This window comes from Cheilinus undulatus, linkage group 9, assembly GCF_018320785.1.
Source record: "Cheilinus undulatus linkage group 9, ASM1832078v1, whole genome shotgun sequence".
Lineage (NCBI taxonomy): Eukaryota > Metazoa > Chordata > Actinopteri > Labriformes > Labridae > Cheilinus > Cheilinus undulatus.
The window spans coordinates 39,968,988-39,995,476 of NC_054873.1; the positions used below are offsets into that span (position 1 = coordinate 39,968,988).

Here is a 26,489-nt window from a genome sequence, read left to right on the forward strand (position 1 = left end):
AAATAGTAAAGAACATTATTATTTCTTGATTAATATGTCAAATTATAGTTACTTGCATTCCTGAACAGAAAAATGAGTTTTAGTGGTTGAATGTTATGCTTGATTAATTTCCGACTTCTCAGAGAAGCCCAGTGAGCCGGCTCAAATTTGGGTATAAAAGGTGATTTCAGTTTGAAATTCCTCATTCCTGTTCAAAATGGTAAAACGTGGAGAGCTCACTGAAAATGAAAGAGTCCGCATTAATGTACTTCATGATACTGGGTGGTCTCTGAGACAGGTGGTCTAATAAATTTACTAAGGACTTTAATATTGTAGGAATATTGTGCTTATTGAGACAAAAGGCAGAAGTTAATTTGTGAAATATAATGTTTTTCCAATAAGTTGCAACCGTCCCTGATCCATGTTGCAACTGTCCCCAGGTTTGGGGTCAGTTGCAACATCTGAATTCCTCTATTCCTCTTCTGAATACAGGGATCTTATAAGTGCCTTCAGTGACTGGAGACACAAAAACTGCCTCCTACTCAACACCACAAAGACAAAGGAAATGATCATAGATTTCCGGAGATCCAAACCCCCTCTTCAGCCAGTGAACACTTGTGGCGTGGACATCAAGGTGGTGACATCGTATAAATAAATCGTATAAATATTTAGGTGTACACCTGGATAATAAGTTGGACTGGTCTAAAAACGCAGACTTCATCTACAAAAAGGGGCAGAGCTGCCTTTTTTGCTCAGAAGACTCCGATCAATTGACATCTGCAGTAAGATGGTGCAGATGTTTTATCAGTCTGTGGTGGCAAGTGTTCTGTTTAATGCTACAGTCTACTGGGGAGGCAGTGTAAAACACAAGGATGCAAGGCGTCTGGACAAACTGGTGAAAAAAGCTGGCTCTGTGGTAGGAATCAAGTTGAACTCATTGGAGGATGAGGTGGAGAGATGCACAGTGAAGAAGGTGGAGGCCATCCTGAAGAACATGGATCATCCACTTCATATCTCTCTTAATGAGCAAAGAAACAACGGTGGTGGATGGCTCCTCTGTCTTCGCTGCAGGACAGAAAGATATAGAAGATCTTTCATACCATCACCAATAAGACTATAGACTCCAGACAAATGAATTTCCCTTCGGGGATAAATAAAGTTATTGTATTTAATGTATTATTGTATTATGTATGTAACTGAAACAAAATACACATGTATTTTGCTTTGCATGTTGCGCATGGTATGCAGCTAGCTTATGTGCATGCTATGTCATTCTAATGTTACGTACTGTATTTTTGTTGTTTGCATAGGATCTGGAGCGGGCTGGGCAATTTACAGGAATTTCTGTGTTTCATGTAATCTTGCCAGGTATGCATTATTATATTTGTAAATATACATTTGTTCGGCCCTTTTGAATGACTCCCTGTGGGAGAGGATCTGGAGCAGGCTGGGCAATGTACAGGAGTTTCTGTGTTTCATGTAATCTTGCCAGTCAATAAACGCGTCAGTGAGAGATCCAGTGTTGCAGTCTCCTTCCATCCATCAAAAACACAATGCAGAGATATTTCCACCGGTTACATATAGTCATCATTAAATGGTATTGGGTAATTAGCAGACACATGTAAGTTCAATAAGTAAACATTCGGTGTGCCTAGTCCAAATAGTGTCTGAGTAACTGAGAGTAATGTCAAAAGTGTTGCACCTGTCCCCAGTCTCCCCTTATTGTGCCATTTGAATAACCTACCCTCTCATAATTTTTGGTTTAGGCCTATTTTGATGCATATATCAGTGACACAGCCTAACACAATTTGTCGGATGTTCTATCCACAACAGGATTTCAGCACCAATGCATTACCGTAGCTATATCAGCAAAGTAGGACATGGACTTCAGACGGCTGTATTGAAAAGTGGCTTCCATCCTGTTCTGTAAATGTTTAAATGCAGTGTTTCCGTCCTCAGTTTCCACCAGGGGCCGACTGCGTCCTGCTGAACATTAATCTGCTCTACATCTTACAGCAGAGCAGCAGTGGCGTCACTGCCAGCCCTTATTTTTGTTGTGCAAATTATTATGCATAGTCGTCGTGAACAGCCTATCACTGAAGTTGGAAAACTCAAGTAGCCTACTGTCTCGCTTCCCTCTTTTTTTATGCCTCCCTGTCTTCAGTTATGATGTTATTTTGTAGGTTCCTATTAAAGTCAAATACCTGTTATCTTTAAGCGTTAAGACATTAAACCATGGAGGATCGTTTTACCTGTTCAGAGCTGCGTCGTGCACTACAGACATATAGAGATACCCGCACGAACTGTTGTCAAGTTAGAGACCGTAAGGCAACACTGTACCGGAAATAAGGCAAAGCCAAAGCCATATTGGCAAAAGTGCTTGAATAAACTGCATTTCATTTTAAGAATGTAGTCTGGGGTGGGGTCTAGGCACGTCATCCGAGCTCTCGTTCTCGCATTCCCTCTCTTTCCTGACATTTCAAATGAAGGGAAACGAAAAAAAGAAATTTAAGCTAAAAAAACAGACATATCTAAAATCTGTTCGACCCAAACACAATAGAGGCTATTAAGGCTATATAGTCATTCTAGCCTACTCGACCGGCTAATATGTCTAACCACTACACAACTCATACGTATCTTTAGATTAATTAGCTGATGAACGCAAAGTCAATGAATTGCAACTCCAGACGGTTTGAACTATTTTACTTTGAAAGGCACAGGCACATTTCCGCTATTCTGTTTTGGTATTGACGACATGGTGATCGCTCTGTGCTCACAATAGGGACATCACTTGAAACAGAAAAATACACGGTCAGATGTGGAAAGAAAAACATAAAATTATCTTCGTTTCCTCAACGATTTCCGGGCCCTCCAGCAGGCTCATGGAGAGCGGAGCCCTGCTTCTCCGTACCGGTGGCAAGATAATCGGATGCCTTTTACAGCAGCGCCGTTAGATGGTTTCTATTCGGGATTAATTAGTTAACCAATGGCTCCTCAACATGCGCTTTCCTCTAACAGCCGCAGCATTGGCCCCGAGGATAAAGGGTTGAGTAATAAAGGACAACCTCGCACTTTCCCTCCGACAGCATGGATCTTATCTCCCGTAATGGTGGCCTCCTGTCCTTCGAGAAACGTGAAAAAGATGGGCCCACTAGAATGGATGCTGTTTCGGTGGTGTGTGACCATCAGCGCTATGCTGATGCTGATGATGCAGGGCTCCACGGCGACTGAAGGTAAGAGGCGGATATTAGGCCTATCTCCAAATCAACGTAAGTGTTCATCCTTTATGATCACAGAGGTCTATAAACCATGAATTTAACAGCAGACGCTCATGTTTAATTTTTCACATTTCTAGTCTTAAGCTGATAACATAGTTATTACTGCAGTTGTTCATGTGGCAGTAAAGGAACAGCTCGCATTGTAGAGAAGGCTATGTTATGAAACAGTGTAACAGATTGGCTAGAGGCGACTTCAGGCGACAAATGAGCTAAAAATAACAGCTTGGACGAAAAAAAAACGGCTGTCATTTTTAATGCGTCTGGAGCAGCTGTCACGTTCTGTGAAGTCTTTGATTTGCGCATCGCAGTAACTGATTGAAATTTTAATTGTGATGTATGTCTTTTGTATTTTTTTCGTGCAGGCTATTTAAATCAACCGTGTGCTCGCTTACAGGCCCTAACTGATGTCACGTTCAGTAGCACGCAGCCTGAGACAGCATTGCGCCGCGCCGCTCAACCAAAACACACGCGACAGTCTCATTACAATAATGTGAAAACTTTTTCTTTTCATTCACGGATTTTGGGATTGTTAAAAAAGGGGACACACACATAGATTATTTCTATCTATCTATCTATCTATCTATCTATCTATCTATCTATCTATCTGTGTATGGATAGAAATGCATTTTGAATATGTAAACAGAGTGTAAAATGGCTATACAAAATTAATACTCTTATACAAAATGGAATATACAGTGAACACGTATTTAATCCCACCCGTTCTCCATAATTCCTTGTTCATTTATTTATTCATGTATTCATTTTAGAAAGTTAAACTTTCAAATATTCTAGATTCATCTCATAAATGAAACATTTCAAGACTTTTTTATTTGAATTTTGATGATAGCAGCTTACAGTTTACGAAAATAAAAAAATACACTATCTCAGAATATTATAATATTGTGGAAAAGTCCAATTCCTAACTTTTAATTTTAGAGCACTTCATGCTTCCTTCTGCAGAGAAATTTATGGAGATTCTGATTTACTTTCATCCTTTTCCAGCTGGACTTGGCAGCTTTCAACCCAGCATTAGCTGTTCGGCACAGCCATTCAAGAGTTCATTTAGCTTCATTCAGGGATTTTTTCAACACCGCATTAGCTGTTCGGCACAGCCGTTCAAGAATTCATTTAGCTTCTTTCAGGGTGTTTGTCAGCTCAGCATTAGCAGTTCGGCCGTTCAGCAAATCAGCATTCACAGTGCAGTTTCTTCAGAAATTGCATTCTCTAGTTTAGAATGAGATGCATTAGAATATGTTGTACTTCTACAGAGCTTTATTCCATTTTGTTATAAGATGATGTGCTGCAGTGACATTACTGTCTTATACTGTGAAACTCTTTTGTCTGCAATATTTCCTGTTTGACAGACAATGTTGACCAGTCATGGTTTACTTGATCTGAAGTTTCTTATCAGTTTGCTAAAAAGCTGAAATTTGAAATGAAAATGAAATAGGGATGTAACAATGCGCCAGTTTAACAATGGTACTGCGGGTATTGACCCTGTTGACAAACACTGGACCTCAGCAAATATTCTGGCATGAGCTGATATCAGTAGTAAAGTTTGTCTGTTGTGTTGTATCACTTTAATGCAAACATATGGAACTGCTAAATTAAAAAAGATTTTTTTTACCTGATCGTCAAACACAAAAAAGTGTTGGCATAGTAGGAGTCTTATACCAAGAAAAGTGATGAAAAAACTTTGGTATTGTATCTACATCATTTACATTGTTATTCTAAGCATTTGAACCAATAGATGTCCTTATTGTCACAATCAGCGCATAACTGAAATAATGTATAATTTCATTTGGGTGTGGGGTGATACCATGTCATGTAGAGGGAAGGGATTTGATTGATTGATTGATTGATTGATTGATTAAAGGGGGAACAATACATATTAATCAACATTTAAAAAAAATGTAAATATGCCAGATTGTAGCCCAAGGCTGATTTCCATCTGCAGACCCCCTGGCAGGTTGATGCAAGAAATGAAACATATACACATACTATTTACACACAGGACACAACCGTGAACAAGGACAAAACTGTGACTACAGGATCATGTTAGTACAAACAAACAACGATAACACATTTAATGAGCCAGACTTTATCTGTATTGCACATACCCTTGTATTCCACTGAGTCCAATTGGACCTACCCCTATATTGCACCAATTTATATTGCACAGATTCCTGTATTGCACCGATTAATATTGCACATATCCCTATATTGCACGGATCCATATTGCACATAGCCCTGTACTACAATGATTTATATTGCACATATCCCTGTATTGTACCGATTCATATTGCACTACGTCCAATTGATGTAGGTCACTCAGTTGGAGGCAAACCAAGTGAGCCCACTGGCCTTTTACTTCAAACAGAAGGCTATACAGCCTGGGGTCTAAATATAATCAACAGCCTATGCCAAGTCTCATCCGTTTTATTCCCATTTATCCCCAGCCCTTCACTGTGACTGTCATATGATCAGTTTCCATTGCAAACATTTTCTAAGCAGTATTTCTCCTATTGAACTTTGAATTTGTCCTTATCAAAAGTTGATTGTATGATTTTATTTTATGCTTGAGATAAATAAAAATGAAATCAAATCAATTTTCACATGCAAATATTATTTAATGTAGACATCAAACATTGAAAGGCCCACCTTTATCTATTTCTGAACTGTTTCAACAGCTTTCAATGCCTGATGTGTATTAATTTTGCAATAAGTAAGACCTCAACAACTGTGCCAGTGAAGCGCAAGAAAATGAAAAGGAATAAAACCCAAACATTATTCATACTCCTGCTGATTTACAAATTAATTCATATACACATACATAAGTATTTGTCCACGTTCATCCAGATCTCAGAAGATGAGAGAGTAAAAAAATATAAAATAAAATAAATAAAGTATTATTTTATCATTCATGGCTTGGAGTGTAGTTTGTGCAACCCTATTTGAACATATCCTTGCTTACACATACACACACATATTCATACCAGCACATGCTGATATATTCACAGGCGGATACCTAAACACAAACACATGTATACATAAACATATAAACATAAAGATACACACACATGTGTAACTACCTACCTACCTACACATATCTACATACATACATGCATTATATTTTTAAATTATATGACTATTTATTATTTTTTCCCATCTTGACTGAAAACATGGCTGAGGTTTCTGATGTTGTGAGATCTTTTCCATATTATAAATGTCTTTTAAGACCCTGTAAAGTGAAAATGAATCTGTATTTAGGTTTGTTATTTGACAGGGTACTGTGTTTTGAACTCCTAAACCAAATTTCAGTCAGATAACACATCTCTAAGTTTATAAAATTAAACTTCAAAATTATGAAAAATGAGGCAGTAAAATCTGCTCCAGGATGGTGCGGGTGTGTCTATTGATTGAGCTGAAGCCACGCCCACTCATGAGAAATACGACCCTCTCAAATTTAAAAAATGCTACAATCTGACTGTTGGCATTATGATCAGAGTGCAGCTGCCTGGTACTGTGCCAGAGAAGAGACAAAGTCTGTTTTCTGTCTGAAATCTCACTGTTATGATACTCTAAATGACCCGTAAGCCACTGTAGTTGATAGATTTGGCAAATTTACCTCATAAAGAACAAAAAAACAGCATTTAACTGCCTTAACTTTCAATAAAGGCAGTGGCATCAGCTAATAACAGACAGTAGTGAGATGAACTGCTCTGTGTTGTTTGTATTGTAATCTCGTGTTAAAGGGGTAAGGCCATTCCCTACTGTGGGCTTGTGACATCATGAGCCCACATATTAGACCTGCTCAAATTAAACCAAGACAGGAAAGAGTTGACAAACTTTCTAACAGTCTAACTCAAGAATCCAGTCACATGTAGATCTCAGTGTTGTCACATGTTCACAACAACCATATTCCAACATATCCAGTGTGTTAAGACAAAAACTTTGGATTTCACTTAACAGGGTCTTTAACTGATTCTTTCCATTTAGTTATTTGTGCAGTTGTTGATTTCAACCAGTTTCTAGTTATCTGTTTCATTGCTGTTATTCTTGGTATTCTATACAATGTGAAGTGCACTGATGCAGCTTGTGGTTGGTGTATGTTCTCTGTAAAATATTGCAGATAATTGTGATTATGTTTCAACTTTTTTGACTGAAAGCCAAAGTAATCACAAAAAATCTGCCAACCTACATGTTGTCGATGAAGAATTTTCTCAATATTTGTTTTTAAACATTTTTTATTAGAACATTAATATTAACAGGATGTCTCATTGCATTTATGTCTCAATCTTATGGAGAAAACAGCAGGACCACAACAACATGATGTTGTAAAAGACAAGATAAAATAGACTTACTTTGCTATCCGCTGTAGTGAGGAACACAACAGACAGGAAAGGCATACTAGTTTAGAACAGTATGTTTCATCTTGTATCTGTGTTAATTGTTACCCTGGTGACAGCATCCCTGCAGTTGCTGTGGCAACACAGCAGTAGAAGTAGTCCTGCCTTCAAGCTAAATAGAGCTGGTGAATTATTGTTACCTCAAAGAGATTGAGTTTCTGCCTCCATTTCTTCCATCTGGCTGGACTTGAATTTTGATTATGCTTTGATACGTTGACATTGAAAAATTTTTGTGGTTGATTGATGGAGGTATAAATAAGAGTGCTCTGGGGACTAGCATTTGATAGTTTCTGTGTAAATTCAAAGACATCAGGTTGTCAAATGTTGTATTTTGTACTTGCTTAAAGTATAAACTTCTGCCCTTCCAAAAAAAACTAAGGCCCTTTGTTTTAAACAGAGACTTTTTCAAACACAGAGGTGGGAAAATAAATTTATCAAGACTTTCTACACTGTGAAGACATTTAAACACATATACACATGCACACATACATGCACTTCTTTATGTTTGCATCAGGCCATATTAGTGGGAATGTTTATTATTTAAGTCAAGAAATTTGCTTTCTTTTTTTGTTTGTTTGTTTTTTGATGAGGAACAAAAAACTGTCTCTCCTGGAGGTGGGAATCCCAGCATGCATGGCTACAGCCAGTTAGGATCAGTTCCTCAGACATTAAAGTTATGAGGTGTCAATTTGCTGAACCAAGCTCTTTAGGTGTTAACAAGCAGATTCATTAAATTGCAACATCTCAAATGATATGATAGTTAATGTTGAAGCATTGTCGGCAGAAATAGTCTGAATCTTTTTCATCTTATCACCTATTGCTCTTTATCTTCAGGTGTTTGTAATCAGGTCAATGATGGAAACAAGCAGTGTTGAGAGGAACAGGCTTTAGATTTATCTGTTAGAGTACTCAGATTACATTTTTATTATAGAAAGTGGAAGCCAGAGTTTTGCTATTCAAGTAATCCATTATTAGAATAGAATAGAATAGAATAGAACAGATGTTTTGCCACTGTACAAGTATAGGACAGTACCAGTATTCTAGGTTTTTTGTGCTTTGCTCTTATAGTCAGTTCTTCGAACACTATAAAAGCATAAATAGTATTAAAATCTGTAAGTACAGTGGTGTGAAAAAGTACTTTCCCCCTTTCTGATTCCTGAGTTTTTTGCTGATTTATCACACTTAAATGTTTCGGATCATCAAACCAATTTTTATATTTCACAAAGACAACCCAAATAAACAGAGAATGCAGTGTTTGAATGATTATCTAATTTTTTAAGGGGGGGGGGGGGGGTCCATACCTATCTGGCCCTGTGTGAAAAGGTAATTGCCCCCTGAACCTAATAACTTGTTGTACCACCCTTGGCAGCAATAACTGAAATCAAGCATTTGCGATAACAGGTAATGAGTGTTTCTCATCACTGTGGAGGAATTTTGACCAACTTTTCTTCACAGAATTGCTTTATCTTAGCCATATTTGAGCGTTTTCCAGCATGAACTGCCATTTAAGGTCACACCACAGCATCCCAGCTGGATTTAAGTCCGGACCTTGACTTGGCCACTCCAAAACCTTAATTTAGTTTTTCTTGAGCCATTGAGAGGTGGACTTGCAGGTGTATTTCAGGTTGTTGTTCTGCTGTATAACCCAAGAGCACTTGAGCTTGAGGACACATACTGATGGCCGGACGTACCCCTTCAGGATTTTCTGGTAGACAGCAGAATTCATTGTTCCATCAATCACAGCAAGTGGTCCAGGTCCTGAAGTAGCAAAGCAGCCCCAGACCACCACACTGACACCACCATGTTTGACTGTTGGCATGATGTTCTTTTTATCAAATGCTGTGTTATTTTTACGCCAGATGTAACGGGACTCAAACCTTCCAAAAATGTCAACTTTTGTCTCGTCAGTCCACAGAATATTTCTCCAAAAGTCTTGGGGATCATCAAGATGTTTCTTGGAAAATGTGAGACAAGCCTTTGTGCTCTTTTTGGTCAGCAGTGGTTTTGGCCTTGAACTCTCCCATGGGTGCCATTTTTGCCCAGTGTCTTTCTTATGGTTGAGTCATGAACCCTGACCTTAACTGAGGCCAGTGAGGCCTACAGGTCTTCGGATGCCGTTCTAGGTTCTTTTGTGACCTACTGGATGAGTCGTGGTTGCACTCTCAAAGTGATTTTGGTTGGCTGACCACTCCTGGGAAGGTTCATCACTGTTCCTTGTTTTCTCCATTTGTGGATAATGGCTCTGACTGTGGTTTGCTGGAGTCCCAAAGCCTTGGAAATGGCTTTTCCAGACTGATAGATTCCAATCACTTTGTTTTTTTCATTTGTTCTTGAATTTCTTTGGCTCGTGGCATGATGCATTTCTTTTTGAGATCTTGTAGCCTACTTCATTTTGTCTGACAGTGTCTATTTAACAGATTTTTTTAATTCAACAAATCTGGCGGTAATCAGGCCTGGGTGTGGCCAGTGAAATTGAACTCAGCTTTCCAAAAACTGTGGTTATTCACAGTTAACTCATGATTTAACAAGGGGGGCAATTTCTTTTTACACAGGGCCAGAGAGGTTTGGATCTTTCAAACTGCATATTCCATTTACTTGGGTCTTTGTGAAATATAAAAATTGGTTTGATGGTCTGAAATATTTAAGTGTGATAAATCAGCAAAATACTCAGGCGTCAGAAAGGGGGCAAATACTTTTTCACACCACTGTTAAAAATGTAAAAAACACAGGAGAACAGTTTAATAGAAAAAGCTCCAAAATAGTTATATTCCAAAATACACATGAAGTGTTAACTATACAAAAAACTACTTCTAAATTTATGACGTGAAAAATGTGAATGAATTTTTTTTGTACTTGCTATTGCACAAGATGTATTATTCTGCCAGTCTGAGATTTTTTAACATTCATTATATCAGAAGATTTCTGCATTATTGCACAAGGAAAAAAGTTTTACTTTTTTCATCCCTTACTGAAAGAAAACTGCGCTATTGACTATTTCACTTTATCTTCACAAAAAGAAAAATCCCTGAAGCATCTGCGATTTCTGTTTCTCTACTCATTGGAACCCATCTGCATACCAGCAGAAGTTAAATTCATCTGTGTCTGAATGCATGTATTACTAGGTGATTGAACTAGTGAAATGGCCGAGAGGATGGCATTACACTGTGGAATTAGTGATTTTTTTTTTTTTGGGATGAAAGGTACAACATCATAAATGAAGGTTCAAAACCTTTTGTATTAAGTATAATTCTGTATAGCTTTGCAGTGTTTCTTGTCTGATTGTGAACATATTTAAGAACTGTTAGAGGTTATTATGTATGTTATTTGTTATAGGTCTGCAAAGTTATGATTAATGGGCCCTAAACTTGGCTCTGGAATGGTAGTTGTTTTGAAACACACAAAAGCAGATGTTATGCTGGTTGTATGCCATTTTTACAACCATTATGCAGAATAAGTGGTTAAGGGGTTTAAATTAGGGTTATGCAAAAGTCCTGTAATATGTCTCTTTTCACACAGACACTGCATGAACATTGTTCAATTTTCTGATTACTCATGGTGATATCAGATCGACTTTTAGTGTAGAAAAAATTAAACTCATAGATTGTTGTTTGCGTATAATAGCACACAGGTGGTAAAATAACATACTTCATGCCACATGACTAAGATCTTATTACCTGTGATATGACCATTGTGCATGCATAATCAGGATTAAAAAATGCTAAACTGTTCAGCTGTAGCATGAGCCCAGTTACAAGGGAGTGAGTTTCTATCCACTGAATTACAAACTAAAACATGGATTGTCAAATGTAAAGCAAGTGGCAGAAACAACATGTGCCTCAATGCCATATGCAACTTATATATAACAATCACAGAGAAAAATAGTTGCTAGTGTTACCTTATTTTTAACTTGACGACATATTCTCTTCTTTCCCTTAAAGACAGGCAGACACGCTGAGCCCTGCCCATCTGTTGCTTTTTATATTTCCCTTTAAAGTTTAATTGTCTTGAATTTTTGTGGATCCTGGGGTAATCAAATATCATTTTTAGATGTCTGTTGCATTTTGCAAAGCACATGAAATGAAATGTGCAGAAGTTGTAAGATTTTTTACTTTTACGTTAAAGAGGGGGTATTATACTTTTCCGATTTTTAAAACATAAATATAGTCACAATGTTGGGTGTCCATACTCCACTTATGCAAATTTTCAAACCGCAAGATAAACATATGTGGCAGTCAAGTGGCAACCTCTGGTCCTGAAAAATGAAGCCAATGCAAAAGTGCAAAAGATTGCTATACTGCGAGTGTCCACTTGAGGCTGGCTGCAGAAACACCGGAAGTCCCATCTGCACACATGTTAAACAGCCGGTTTTGTCTTTCTCTCTGACATGAGAGAAAGACAAGATGGCACTGTTGTGTGTGGCTGGCTGTCTACTGCTCTTTGTTGTTTTAGTGCTTTTGTTGTTTCTGTCAATTGTCACTAATAATGCCAACTCTGCTAGTCTATGATCGCCAGGCTCTCTTAAATATCCGCCTCACTAGTGAGAAAATATTAAAGTTTAACCTGGAGGGACGTGAATCCTCCCCACCCCCCTCCTTTCGGGAATACCTGCTGACCTCCTCCGCGCTCCAGTTCCTTATGTTCGGAGGAGATGCAGGGGGAAGCGCGGTGGGCTGTTGTTGAAAATTAAGGCATGTCACGCCGTTTCTCCTGCTTTTATCCTCCACTCTCCTGTGGATTACAGCACCAATCCTTGGCGTTCTGCCCATGGACAGCATCCAGCTGTTGCATACACCTGGCTGGTACCTGTCGCAGGGTCAAAGGAGGAGATCCGGACGCCTCGCCTGGTCTTCCAGCGCTCCCAGAGAAGCGGAGCGAATCACCGCAACCTGCGGCTGCTGGGTCAGGCATCCCAGACGGCTAACAACACGGCTCCTACCAGGATTGCCCTGGTGAATGCCAGATCGCTGGTGAACAAGACATTTATTCTAAAAGAATTCTTCTCTTCTTGTAAATTGGATTTTATGTGCGTGACGAAAACCTGGCTCGGTGTTGGTGAGTCAAGAGCTTTTACCGAACTTTTAATGGATGACTGCTCTTATTTTAACTCTCCAAGGGCGACTGGACATAGAGGAGGAGTAGCGACTGTTTATAAAAACAGTTTTTATTGCCGGCAGCTATCTCCAGGCTCTTACTCCAGCTTCAAAGTGAACATGTTTGAAATGGGTTGATCTAACCCAGTCCTGTGTGCCGTGATTTACCGACCACCTAAATATAACAAGGATTTTATTTGTGACTTTTCTGACTTCTTAGCTGGAATCATGACAAACTATGACAGGGTTTTAATCATTGGTGATTTTAATATTCACGTCTGTTGTCTGACCAAGCCCCTGGCTAGAGACTTCCTTGATCTTATTTACTCTTTTAATTTTGAGCAGTATGTGTCTGGTCCCACGCAGCAACATGGACACACCTTGGACCTAGTTTTGTCTTGTGGTCTACCTGTCTTTAATATTGAAGTGTGTGATGCAGTTTTCTCTGATCACTGTCCTGTGGTTTTTGAAATTTCCGCCTTCCGTGAAAAGCCTGAGTTATGTGCTCCTGCGCGTAAGCGCCGCATTATTAACCCTTCCACTGCTGTTCATTTTGCTACTGCTTTTAATGATGCTGGTGTTTCTTACACTGAAAACCTTTTGTGTCTTCAAACTGTGGAGCTGACCTCCCTTTTTAACTCTTCCTGTCAAAGCATTTTAGATTCTGTTGCTCCACTTAAAATGAGGAGGTTTAAACCTAAAAACGAACCCTGGCTTAATGACAGAACTCGTGCTGCCAGACAAGAGTGCAGGAGAGCTGAGAGAAGGTGGAAAAAAAGACAAACTCCAAGTATCTTATGAAATGTTTCAGGAGAACCTAAAAAGATATCAGAAAATTGTAAGTCAAGAGCGGACACAGTACTTCTCTGGTGTGATTTTAAATAGCTGCCACAACCCCTGTGTACTTTTTAACACCATTAGTTTGGTTTTAAATGCCCCACAACCCCTGTATCTTGATGTCTCCTCGGAAAAATGTGACAGATTTCTCAACTTTTTCCTAGATAAAATTTACTCCATTAGGACACAAATCTGTCTCCCTCTGCTTGACCCTTCTGTCTCTGTCATCTGCTCTGATGTTTTTGACCAGTTTGAGCCAGTGTCACTCTTTTCACTTAAAAGGATAATTGACCACCTTAAACCCGCAGCCTGCCCCATAGATATTGTCCCTCCTCGCCTTTTAAAAGAGGTTTTTGGAACCATTGGTCCCAACATTCAGGCAATTATTAACAGTAGCCTTTTATCTGGTGTTGTTCCCTCTCATTTTAAACATGCTGTGGTGTACCCTCCCTTAAAAAAGCCAAACTTGGACACTTCAGTCTTGTCTAATTTTAGACCTATTTCTAAACTTCCCTTCCTCTCTAAAATATTTGAGAAAGTTGTTTTTAGTGAACTGCAAACATTTTTAGACAGAAACAACATCCTTGAGGTTTTTCAATCTGGTTTTAAAGCACTGAAACAGCACTGAAACAGCACTTTTAAAGGTTTTTAATGACATTTTATTGATTACTGATTCTGGTAATTCAGCTCTTCTTATGCTTTTAGATCTCTCTGCGGCTTTTGACACTGTGGATCATAGCATTTTAATTTCACGTCTTGAGCACTGGGTGGGGATCAAAGGTATTGCCCTAGAGTGGTTTAGGTCCTACCTGGCTGACAGGAGCTTCTCTGTCAGCCTTGGTGATGCCACCTCCTCCTCAGCTCCTCTTCCATGTGGTGTGCCCCAAGGCTCCATACTTGGCCCAGTTCTATTTTCTTTATATATGCTCCCCTTGGGGTCTATTTAAAAAAAATATGACATTTCATTTCATTTCTACGCTGATTATACGCAGCTTTATTTACCCTTGAAAACCAGAGCTTCCAACGCCTTGGGCCCACTACTGGACTGTCTCAGAGACATTAAAGCCTAGATGGCTCTCAATTTTCTTAAACTAAATGAAGACAAGACTGAAGTCATTGGGCCAGATCCACAAAGAATGGATTGCTCCTGCTAATAGCGCCGTTATTTGCGCAGAATTAGCTCACGCAATCTGCCCTGTTTTAGCGCCTTAAAAGAATTTGCTCTAATCATATGCAGGTGCTAACACGCCCACACAGTTTGGCAGCTGAGCACTATTTGCGCCTCTGATTGCAATAAGCCGCATGGCATCTAGTAGCACAAGGTTCATGCGGCCTGGCAACCGGTATCTGCAGATGATTTCATTGTCACTTAGATCAAAAAGTGATACTCTCCTCCGATAAATCCTTTCTTGTGCGCGCCTGCCATCTCCCTGCCACGGTGCCTTCGCCTGGCTACAATCACTGCTGCCATGATTACCGCAGAGTCCTGGCATGACAGCCCTTATATAGGCTATGCTCCACAGTTACCACCAATTGAGAGCAATTTGCAATCATTTTGAGCAAGAGAGAGAGTGAGAGAGGGAGAAAGAGATATTGCGCAGATTTAATACACGGGTCTCACTGGCGGTAAATAGCACCACATTACTGTCTGTGGCAATTAGCGCTGGTCTTTGAGGATTAGGTGGTATTTGCAATGAGGCTCATTTGCAGAGGAAGGGGGCAATTTTGCGCTGAATTTATGATTATTCCCTAGTTTACATGCATGCAAATTGGACCGGCGCAGTGAGGAGTGGCAGTGCAGTTTGGGTTCAGTTTGTGTGCATTTCACCCTTTGCGTATGCTTTGAGGATTGCACGCTATTTTTTTTCTGTCATTTGCACAGGTTTAGTGGTCAAGTCCTTTTTATCTTTTAATGATTTTGAGAAGGTTATGCATGCTTTTATCACAACTCGTCTAGATTATTGTAATGCACTTTATTTTGGTGCCAGTCAAACCTCTCTTAATTGTTAACAGCTTGTTCAAAATGCTGCAGCTCGTGTTTTAACTGGTCCACGCAAATTTGACCACATTTCCCCCATTTTAGCATCTCTTCACTGGCTTCCTGTGCTTTTTAGGATTGATTTTAAAATTTTAAGTCTCTTAACGGGCTGGCTCCTCCCTATCATTCTGACCTTTTAAAACCCCATATTTTATCTCGGACTCCCAGATCCTCTGATCAGTGTCTTCTGACCGTCCCAAGGTCAAGGTTGAAGCTCAGGGGTGACCGAGCCTTCTCAGTAGCTGCACCAAAGCTCTGGAACGCTCTTCCTCTTCATGTTCAGCTGTCCCCCTCTCTGCCTATCTTTAAATCAAACTTAAAAACGCACTTTTACTCCCTGGCTTTCGCCTCTACTTAAGATTGTGGCTTTTAATCCCTTCTGTTTTAATTGATCCATTTATGTCCTCCAGTTTTTACTTCTGTCCTGTGTCTGTGTTTTATTGTTTGTTTTATTGTTTTTAATTTTTACTGTACAGCACTTTGGTCAGCATTTTGTTGTTTTTAAATGTGCTTTATAAATAAATTTGGATTTGGATTTGGACTAGAAATAAACTGTTTTACAGCCTGGTTCAAAACACGAAACGTGTGTCATTAGCAAGTGTCTTATTGTGCTCCCACTGTATGGGGGGTGAATTTTTTTGTACCACGATTGTTTGGATTATATTTAGGATAAAAGCTGATTGGTGTGTCTAATTTGATTGAAAGATAGCTTTGGCAGGCAGAGGCTCTGTTTCTGTCAACTTAGTGGGTGGGCCATTAGGTTGATCCAAAGAGAAGAGACAGCAGCGAAAACAAAGCATTTCAGACGGAGGTTAAAATAAGGGTTTTTCAGGATGCCAGTGTGAGAAACATATGGAGTTTTTTGAGCTGTAAACCATGTAAAGCTATTACGTGGGTACCAGAAAAATGGTGTAAAGCCTTGAAAAAAGGCATAATACCCCCTCTTTAACAACATTTATTATTTCTTTTTAATCCACAGCATTTGTTCTTTGATGCACAAATGATTGATTTCTCTATTACTTAACTCTACAGTATGGTTCTGTAAGTAAAAACCATGTTCAGTTCTTCACAGCTGATTTCTTTACGTGTCATAGTATTTTTTCCTGTAAGGCAGGATAAGATAAGATAAGCTCTACTTAAAGTCCCTGAAGGGAAATTTTTTTGGACGCCATCCCTCAGTTACAAATGAATAAATCCACAGACATCATGTGAAACGCATAACAGACATCCTGTAACAGCAGCAATACAGTTTAACAGTTTTCGACAGCTTTCCTGTAGAGCACACAAGTTCGAAACCACCCTGATTCTGTGGACAGTATGGTTTGTTAGAGATCTTTGACAACACACCACCACCAGAACTACTCACTGTCCAGAGCCCACAGTGTCAAAGCAATGTCCTTGAATGTTGGAGCCAGATGCTGCTATAGAAAGAGTAGGTGCCAAGAAAATGTTGTGCTAAAGGGGAAAAGCAAAGCAAACATGAACCCTTTCATGATATTTTATTTTTTGAGATGCCTCTGTATGTAACTTTATGTTCACCTTATCAAAAAGGCTGTTTTATTGTTTCACGAATGCTGGATTAACATATAATTGTAAGTTTAATTCATCATATCAACAGCAAATATGGCTTTATCTGTTATTAGGTGATTCTACCAGGTACAACAGTAAAGTGACACTAATTGGATCTATGAAATGTTCATTCAGCTTTTGATGATGAAATTTATGCCTCTTGTACTATACACTGTCAGAAACACTATGTATGCACAAACTACAATATGTTACAACATTATCATTACAACAATATAAGCACTACAATAAAGATAAAGGTAGATGGAAGATACTTATCTGTTTTAAAAGTAATCATTTGCAAGGAATTTATGGAATTTCAGTGGATTGTGGAATGCATGCCCTCTTCATTCCCCTGGAAAACAATAAAGTACACAGTATTGGACTTTACCTTCCTCTCAATTTTCCATGGTCTTTGGTGGCTAAGGTTTTATTGTCACTAGTTTACTGGTAGCTGGTTGGCTTGGTTTCTTGAATGATCATGTTGATGTTAGTACATTTTGTACAATGCCAGTAGAGGATTTAAAGGGAGAGATTTAAATTTTGGAATAAGCACTGCCAAAATAGTTGGTGGTCACTGGTGAATTGTGCCACTTGTCTTTGAGCCTGGTAACTTCATCGTTAAGCACAACATTCAGCTCCTTCAAGGCATATTTCGACAACTGTTCTAGTTTTTATTCGACAACTGTTCTAGTTTTATTAAAAATTTCAGAAATAGGTAACTTAGACATAGAATGTTAAAAAAATGCACATTTAGCCTTTTCAAGAATTAATTCAAATCTTTATAACCCATTTGTACATTTACTTTGAAACCTAATTGACCTTTTAAAGATTGCCTATGCTCTGGATTTTTTTCAGGATGATGCACCTTATACATGTAATTCACACTTTTGACAGTGACCTTCAGGGGTGGAGCTAGGTGTTGCCAACATAAGGGGCTTAGCCCAAGACTAGGATGGTCTGAAGGCATTCTCCCGGTCAGATTTTTCCTACTTTACAGACACTATTTTAATTTATTTTAAGCCTTTTATATTCATGGAATGCACATATTTTGTTTTGGAGAACTTAATATGCCTATTAACAACAATTTATATGATATTAAAATGTTTAGGAAATATCTTATCTCATAATAAACACATAAGTCTTGAGTATACATCTGTAACCTTATTAGGATTTTTTTTTTTTTTTAATTTCCAAAGGCAAACAGCAAACAGAATTTAAAATGGACTATCTGATTTATTTCTTTCTGGCTCACTATGCTCTCTCTTCCACCTCTAATCTTTAATTCTCTTCCTTTCTCTCTCAGCTCCTCTTTTTTCCTCCTGGATGGAAGTTTTCTCCAATAAAAGAAGAAAATATAAAAACAAGTAATTTTTAGATTTATGACCATTATATTACCATAAAAAGAACAACTTCAAATAGGCTTTAGCTTGGTACGAATGGGGTACAGTATGGATGGCCTAGTGTGAGTGCGCCCTGGGTCATATCGACTCTTGGCACCCGTGCTATCTTTTCTCTATCAATGCTCTTCACTTTTATCTGATCAACAGTTTCATCTTCTGCCTCTCTTTGTCTTCAACTGATTTTAAAACCATTAGTGACTTCACTTCCTCTTTTTCCTTTCCTCTCTCTTTCTCTTTTCACTTTGAGTTTTGCTTCATGTTTTCTTGATTCCTCAAATCTGAATTCAACCTCAGCCTTTTCTGTAATCATTTTCCTCTTCTTCTCTTTTGGCTTGTCACACATTTCCTCCCATTTTCTTTTCCAAACTTCTGTTGTTTCTCTCCTTCCTGGAGAATCTTCTTCTGTGAGAGTTTTTTCCTGTCCTTCCCTCATCTTTTCTTTATAACTTTCCTTCACCTAACACATTTATTTATTTTCATCCTTTCCTTAACTCTGAAATTTAAAACTACAAAAAAGTAAACTACATTGTAGCTGTAGTTAGCTGAGCACAGCTTTTTCGCTAGACTTTTTTGTCCCCAGTCAAAATGACCAACAGTCCTCAAGAATTCTGGCCATTTAGAGCAACTGCCGGACATTTGCTTTAACATTATTTTGCTGCATTAACAGCAGCAAAATGCATAAATCTGATATTCTGTGATACATTGATACATACAAGTCTGCGCTAAATGGGAGAGAGGACACATTTTTATTTCCAGACCTGACCCAAAACCGAGACAGTAGAAACCAAGCCAACAGTAAACCTGAGAAATTATTACCCTGTTATTACAGACTGGTAGACATGAACACATGATTAGACCCTAGAAATGACTGCACAAAGACTTTTTCTTATTTTTTTTTGTGTAAGTGTTTTAAAGTATCAAAATGAAAGCTGCACGCTTTTCCTTACACACGCAGTCAGTTACACAATATACGCCCACGTTAAACTCATAAACAACAACCGTTAGCTTCACATTAGCACCATTAGCCTGTTAGCCCATTCTCAGCTACCATAACTCAGCAGCCTACAACAGCCAAATACCATCCTCCACCAACTCTGCTTACTCTGCTCAACCAGCTCTGTTAACTGGACACCGTGTTAGAACTCTACATTTCTTATGAAAAATGAGTCTTACCGTCAGTTGTCCAATATCAGTCCTCATGATGATATAACTGTAACCTCTGCTAAAGCAGTAAATCCAACCATCCTGGTTTATTTGGACTAGTACCAAAAAGACAAAAGCTCCACAGCAGATAGTCCGGTCCAGTCCTCCTATCATTGATGGCTTATCAAAGACTACTTCTGCTAATTAGCCAGGACATCCCGAGCATTAACAATCGGCTACGGGGAAGAGAGACAGAGCCTTCGTTATCAAGTGGTCCATGCCGTTCTGCAGGATGTGATTCTGTGTTGACTACAATCCAACTTTATCTGAGGATTGGTCGTATGTAGTTTATTGAAGTCCACTACAACTCTGCTCGGCATAGGCCTCTCTCTCTCTGCTGCTGCATCTGTGTTTATGATTCTCAGCTATACAGTTCCCTTTGTTTCAGCCTCTTCATTACTTGCAGCGGTGACTAACTCAAAATCCCTCCATACCGCTGATGATACTAAGCCTTTGGTTAACCAGGAAAACCTCACTTAGATTAAAATTCTGCTTTGTGAGAAAGTTCTGGTCAAACTTTCCCTGCATAGTCTCCAGAGTACTTAGCACGCTCAGAGAGTTAGACTTGGTTTGACCTCATTGCGCATACATAATTAGCCATGTGCTTGCCGTATGAGGAGACAAACAACCCCAGCAGGACAATAGGTGTAGTAAGATTAGTCTACTTTTAGTTTATATTAAAGCATTCTCACAACATATCTTCTAGGTTACACAAAATAAAACATGCAAGTATTTAGTATTTACTTATCTGGTCATTGGCATGTTTTCTGCCGGACATTTTGACCGGTTATATTTTTATCTGCCGGACTTCCGCCCTTTTTACCAGCCAATGACAGGCAAATGCTGGCTAACAGAAACTCAGGCGTGGCTGGTAGATTTACTTCAGATGTGTGTGGGTGTTGGGGGTCTCCCCCAAAAGTCTTTTAGCTTCAAAAGTTTGATAACCTATAGTGAGGTGTGTCTTGCACTAGTTTTTACTAAAGAGGAGTGGCTAAATTAACTGTGAATTGAGAAAAAATTCTTAAGTTAACTGTTTCCCCATGATTGGAGTCAATAAGGTCAGACTAAATCACCCTAACACAAAATCAAACCATCTTCTGAAGTCTAAAAGCCATATAATATTTTTCTGTATAAGATCCCAGATAAGTTAGAAACCAAATCCACTCAGACTTTCATAATAGCCAATATTTTAAAGAGTAAAAAAGGTATTGTTTCCTATCTGATTTTAACCAGCCTACAGTCAGCTCACACTTCAACGGAAACATAGTAAAGGGTCTAGGCTAAACCATGAGTAGAAGTGTAGTCCTTTCTCATTTAGATCTTCTTTTATTCTACATGATTCATCTGACTTAAGTGTTTTAAACAGCTTAATCAAATGTTAAAGTAGGGTATATGCTAAGAATTTTGTTCAAAATGACAATTGAGTTGCCCAAGGTGAGCAGCATCACTGAGCAGACTCACAGGATCAAATCACTGTTTATCATAAATGTTCATAACTTAGAAGGAAACTTTAAGAAAGGAGTGTTGTCAGAAACGTGGAGGATGTATATTTATTTTCTCAGTTATAGCTCCATAATATAAGTGAATCATGTGATGGACGTGTCTGTGTTTTTAGCTTTAATCTGAGTGGTGCGTCTGTGACTGAAATGGCAAAGACACAAGCAGACACACAACAATAATGAGCCAAGCTAAGGCTAAATAAATGCATGTATGTTGGCTGTCTACCAAATCAAACTGTCCTGTATTTTTTTACCATCTGTTTGTTTCTTTTAATTTTGATGATTATGGCTCACAGCTAATGAAAATCCAAAAATTGGTACCTCAGAAAATTAGAATATTACTTAAAACCAATTTAAAAACATAATAATTTTTAACACCCAAATATTAGACTCCTGAAAAGTCTGAACATGTACAGCACTCAATACCTGGTAGGGCTCCTTTTGCATAAACTACTATAGCAATGTGGCGTGGCATTTAATGTCATTCTGTGACAACTAAATTTATAAATAAGACCTTATTGACAGGATTGGCACACTCAAATGACAAAATGTTTCATTTTCTAGCAAAGTAGTTTGTTTTGCTCTGCAGGTTAGCATAATTTGACTAAAATTTGTTATGAAACAAGCTAAAGCCTTTGTTTTTAAAAACCATTAACAGATTCCAACTAAATTTAAAGAGCCTACTTTTAATGAATCTGTATATTCTTACAGTAAAATTTATCAGTATAATCAAGTAAGTACTTATTGTGTCCCCAAGAAAAATAACACTTCTATGAAGAATTAGTTATTTTGTACACAAAATAAAGAAAGGAGAGATGAAAAACAAAAATGATGTATAGATAAATAAATAAATGGTAGAATGGATTGAAGGAATAACATAGGCCTTACTGTTAGAATTTCTGAGTGTTTTCACCTCCACTGGCTAGCCACCTGTTCTGGCTGAGAGCAGCATATGCGACTCTGCCACAAGACCTATTTCAGCCACTAGGAAAGATGAACCTCTGCTGAGAACAAATATGGACAGGATATATGGTTACAGGGTGGACTGAAGAGGGTTAACACTCAATCAGATAGGAATTAGCTGTGCTGACCATTTTCACTGTTTTGCTACCCATATTTTGTGTCTTCTTTGTAGTTCTTCCCTTGTTTTAGTTTGTGCATTTTGGTTTGATTTTGGCGAGATGTCACATTGCGGCCATATTTGTGGGAGGTGTGGGGTTCAAATGCCCATTGAGGATAGACATGATAAATGTGTCCTGTGTCTGGGGGAAAATCACGACTCTATGGCAAGAGAAACCCTTCCTCTTGCATGAACTGTTTTATATTGCCAGCACACTCACTCGAGGCTCAGTGCTGTGTCTTTGGGGTGAAGTAGAAAGAGGTGGCTCCACCCACTGGGCCCCAGCTTGAAAAACACCTCAGGGGGGCGGAGCCTGGGTGTGGTTCCAGGAACCCCCTTCCTGTTTCCCCCACTCAGATCGATTTTGCCTGATATAGACATTGAGGCTGAGAGGGAGGAGGAAGATGAGGAGGCAGATGTGGATGTGCTGGGACACTTTGTGGATGACCTCCAGACATGGCAGGAGGAGGCTGCCCAAGCTGAACGTGAAAAGGCAGAGAGGAGCAGCGAACATCGCCTCTTCAGAGAGCTGATTGGAAGGGCTGCCCGGGCATTGGGGGTAGAGACTACAATGGACAAGGCACCAGCACTGTCATGCTTTGATGAGGGGGAGGCACAGCTGGCACAGTTTCTAGTGCTTCTCCTCTCAGATGTGGAGGGGCTAATGCAGGCTGAGTTCTCAAAACCTGCGGACCCGCTAAAATTCTCCACCTCAAGTAGACTGTTGTCTGCTATGCAGGATCGAGAGAAGGTTGGCTGTGCAGCCCTACCACAACTGGACCAGCCGATGGCAGCCCTGTTTTTTCCTTCAAGCTCGGTGCTAGGGAAACCAACAGTGATGTGCAAGTTCACAATTAAAATGAACTAGTTCAAACTTCAGTTCACATTGTGTATTTGAACTAGTTTAAAGCTCAGTTCACACACCTTAAATTGAACTAGTTCTAAGTTCATTTCACATGACTTAAATTTGACTAGTTCAAGTTCATTTCCCATTTTCTTTTGTTTTCTGGCTGCAATATATTAGTCTTATACAGTAGTCTATATCTACAAGTGATTGGAGTCTACAATTCTACCATCACTAGCCCCAGTATTAACATTTCCCAGACTGAGTTACAGTATGCTACAAGAGATTCATACACAGATGTTTAGGACTGAACTTATTTATGGTATTTTAGAAAGTTCTCTAATTCACCCGCAACTTCACATAACACCGACAGGCTTCAGGATTCAAGTCCTGTTTTGATGCTTTCTCTCTCCCTCTCTATTCCAAGTGTGCACGTTATACATTTAATTCTGTTATTAAAAATACAGCGCACTGATGTCTTGATTGCAGCATATTTTTCAAAATGTGTCAGCATCCTGAATAATTTAATAAGACTTATGTTAAATTTATGATATTGAGCCCAATAAAATAGAAACACACTATTGCCACAGACAGTGACTGAGACTAAATAGGTCAAAGTTCATCGTTATACAGTAAGAATTCAACAGGTCACAAAAGCAGCTTTATCCCTTAAAATGTGTTCTTCAGGTCAGTGGATGGTCTTTAAAGGTCAGATTTTTATGGTGGATGAACTCACAAACAAAAATATGGTTGAAAAAATTAAAAGTGAACACCCTCTGAAAAACTGATCCTATTCCTATAATGTAAAAGTCCAGCTTTCAGACATCATCGGATCTTTATGTGAATAATGTATTATTGGGGAGCTGGTGGCCTAGTGGTTAAAGGCGCTCCCCATGTACCGAGGTGGCCCGGGTTCGAATTTGGCCTGAGGCCCTCTACCGCATGTCTCTCCCCTACTCTTGACCCTGTTTCCAACTTTATCCACTGTCCTCCTCTATCTAATAAAGGCACAAAAATAAATCTTAAAAAAAGAAAATGTATTATTCTTGCTAGAATGTGAATTATTACATTTATTCATAAAGTAGAGGATGTTAAAATGATTAAGTCTTCCTTTTACTTTAATGCCAAATCGGGAAATAAAAATAAATTTCAATTTAAGAAATAAAGTGTTAAAACCCCAAATATGGCATAATCTAATGTAATTATTTAACTTCCTTTCCGTTTAACTTTAATAAATTTAAATATCCATCATAACTCTATTGCCCTTTGTAAATATATTTTCTTTAGAGAATCTGTTAATATCTATTTTTAACATACAAGTAGTTAATTTAAAGGACCCATGTTCTTTCCTCATTTCTTTACTACTTAGGCTCTCACAAAAAGCGAAATTGATCAAAAAATGCAATATTTCTTATTAGAGTACTTGATTAATTGACAGATGAATCGATAGAGTACTCGATCACAAAAAGAATCTATTACTGCAGCCCTACATGTTAAACTTGAAAGCTAAAAAGAACTAAAAAACTTGAAACTTAATATACAATAATAAACAGGCCAACTCAAAACAGATTTTTTCAAACACAGATTATTTATTGTAAATATTTATCATGAAATATTTACTAATTTGCTAATAATGTAACATATGAAAAGACTGCATAGTTTAACATCTTCGATGAAAACAAACACTATATGTTTGTTTTCCTCAGTAATATCTTACTAAGTTTGTCTCTGCATTTTGCTGACTTTTATTGCCCAAAGGCAAAGAAGTTTCTTGAATACTTAAATAACAATACATGCATCTTTATAGCAGACATAATACCTTAGACATATCAAACTCTTTTTTTAAAATATTTTTTTAATTAAACAAAAGGCAGTCTGAAGCTTTAGCAAAACCTCTCTGAGATGCTTATACTAAACATTAAAGTGCACATTATATTAGGAAAATTATTAACATCAAGTTCAACTTTGTTTTCTCCTAACAGAAATAAAACCCACAACACTTAAAACTAAGTGGTAGTCTAACTAAAGATACATGACATTTTCACATTACTCATGTTAAACTTAAGCTGCCATCTCTCAAGATTTTGAGACCATAGAATTTACTTTACATCATTCTAAAAAATATATACGTCCCTTTGTATTTTGGAAACAAAAGGTGCAAAAGTGTTGGGTAGTAATTAGTCAATCAAATTAAAATTAAGTTTCTCCCTCACCTTGCTACTATTTAGATAAACATTTCCAAAATAAATAAATAAATTAATAAATTAAAAAACACAGGAGAAATATTCTTCCTAAGCTATTTTTAGATGTTTAATATCCATTAAAATTAGAAATAGCAATTAAAAACTGAAGGAAAAAACAAGCAAATCACTCTCCAATCTCATAAAACTACACCTCTGTCAACCAGAGTACAGACATTTAGTTTCTTACAGCCCTGCAAGAAGTCACAGCACTTGATACTGCTAGCCAAAAAAAATTATATATTTTTGCTGGCATTCAAAATCAGTTGTTTCTCAAAATTATCATCACCGAGTCTGTTTCTCCTAGGTCTAAATATTTGACCCCCAATGCTGAAAAGTCTCTCCACTGGAGCACTTGATGGGAGGGCAGTGTTGTACTTAATGAAAAGTTTTTTTAGCTTAGGCAGCAGCATGAACTCAGCAAACCCAGCTGTGGTAGGTGCATCCAAATAAGTGTCAACTTCAGTTTTTCTGATATTTCAGGGGTTATGGTGAAACCTGAAAAAAGAAGCTGCAGGGTCTTTCTTATGAGTGTTATCTCTGGGCTGGTACTGATCTGAGGTTTTTGCTTCTGAGTCCTCAGAATTAACAGTATGATATTCCCATTTCAACATCATTCTGTACTGAAGGTGTTTCTCCTCATCTTCCACCCAGTCCAGCTTGAACATGAGCAGCAGCATAGCTGACAATAAATGTTCTTTTTCTCAAGGAAGCCTCCCAGTCTTGTTTTTTGTGAATGCATGATGCTCTGTATGAGGGGTTGGCAAGCCTTCAAGCCTTGTGTAGCAGTGGGCTTTGTGGAGTCATGCAACAGGCTGTCCATATCATTTTGCAACTGCACAATTGTTGGAGCCAGGGACCCAAGAAAGATGTTCTTGTCCCCCTGGAGGATGTTTAATGCAGATGCCAAAGGTCTCATGACATCCACAAACTTGTGTATGAAGTCAATTTCTTCCAGGGAGAATCGACGAAAGCCAAATTCA

The 26,489-nt window shown here is 38.4% G+C and overlaps 1 protein-coding gene across 3 annotated transcripts in view; it reads left to right on the forward strand.

The window, feature by feature from the left end:
• The first annotated feature begins 2,752 nt into the window (after positions 1–2,752).
• kiaa1549la (KIAA1549-like a) overlaps positions 2,753–26,489 on the forward strand; it is a 135,609-nt gene continuing 111,872 nt past the window's right edge. For all 3 annotated transcript variants that reach the window (XM_041796567.1, XM_041796568.1, XM_041796570.1), the window contains exon 1: positions 2,753–3,212. In XM_041796567.1, the coding sequence (XP_041652501.1) occupies positions 2,966–3,212 (247 nt within the window). In that variant the 5' untranslated portion in view covers positions 2,753–2,965. The remainder of the gene's footprint in view (positions 3,213–26,489) is intronic.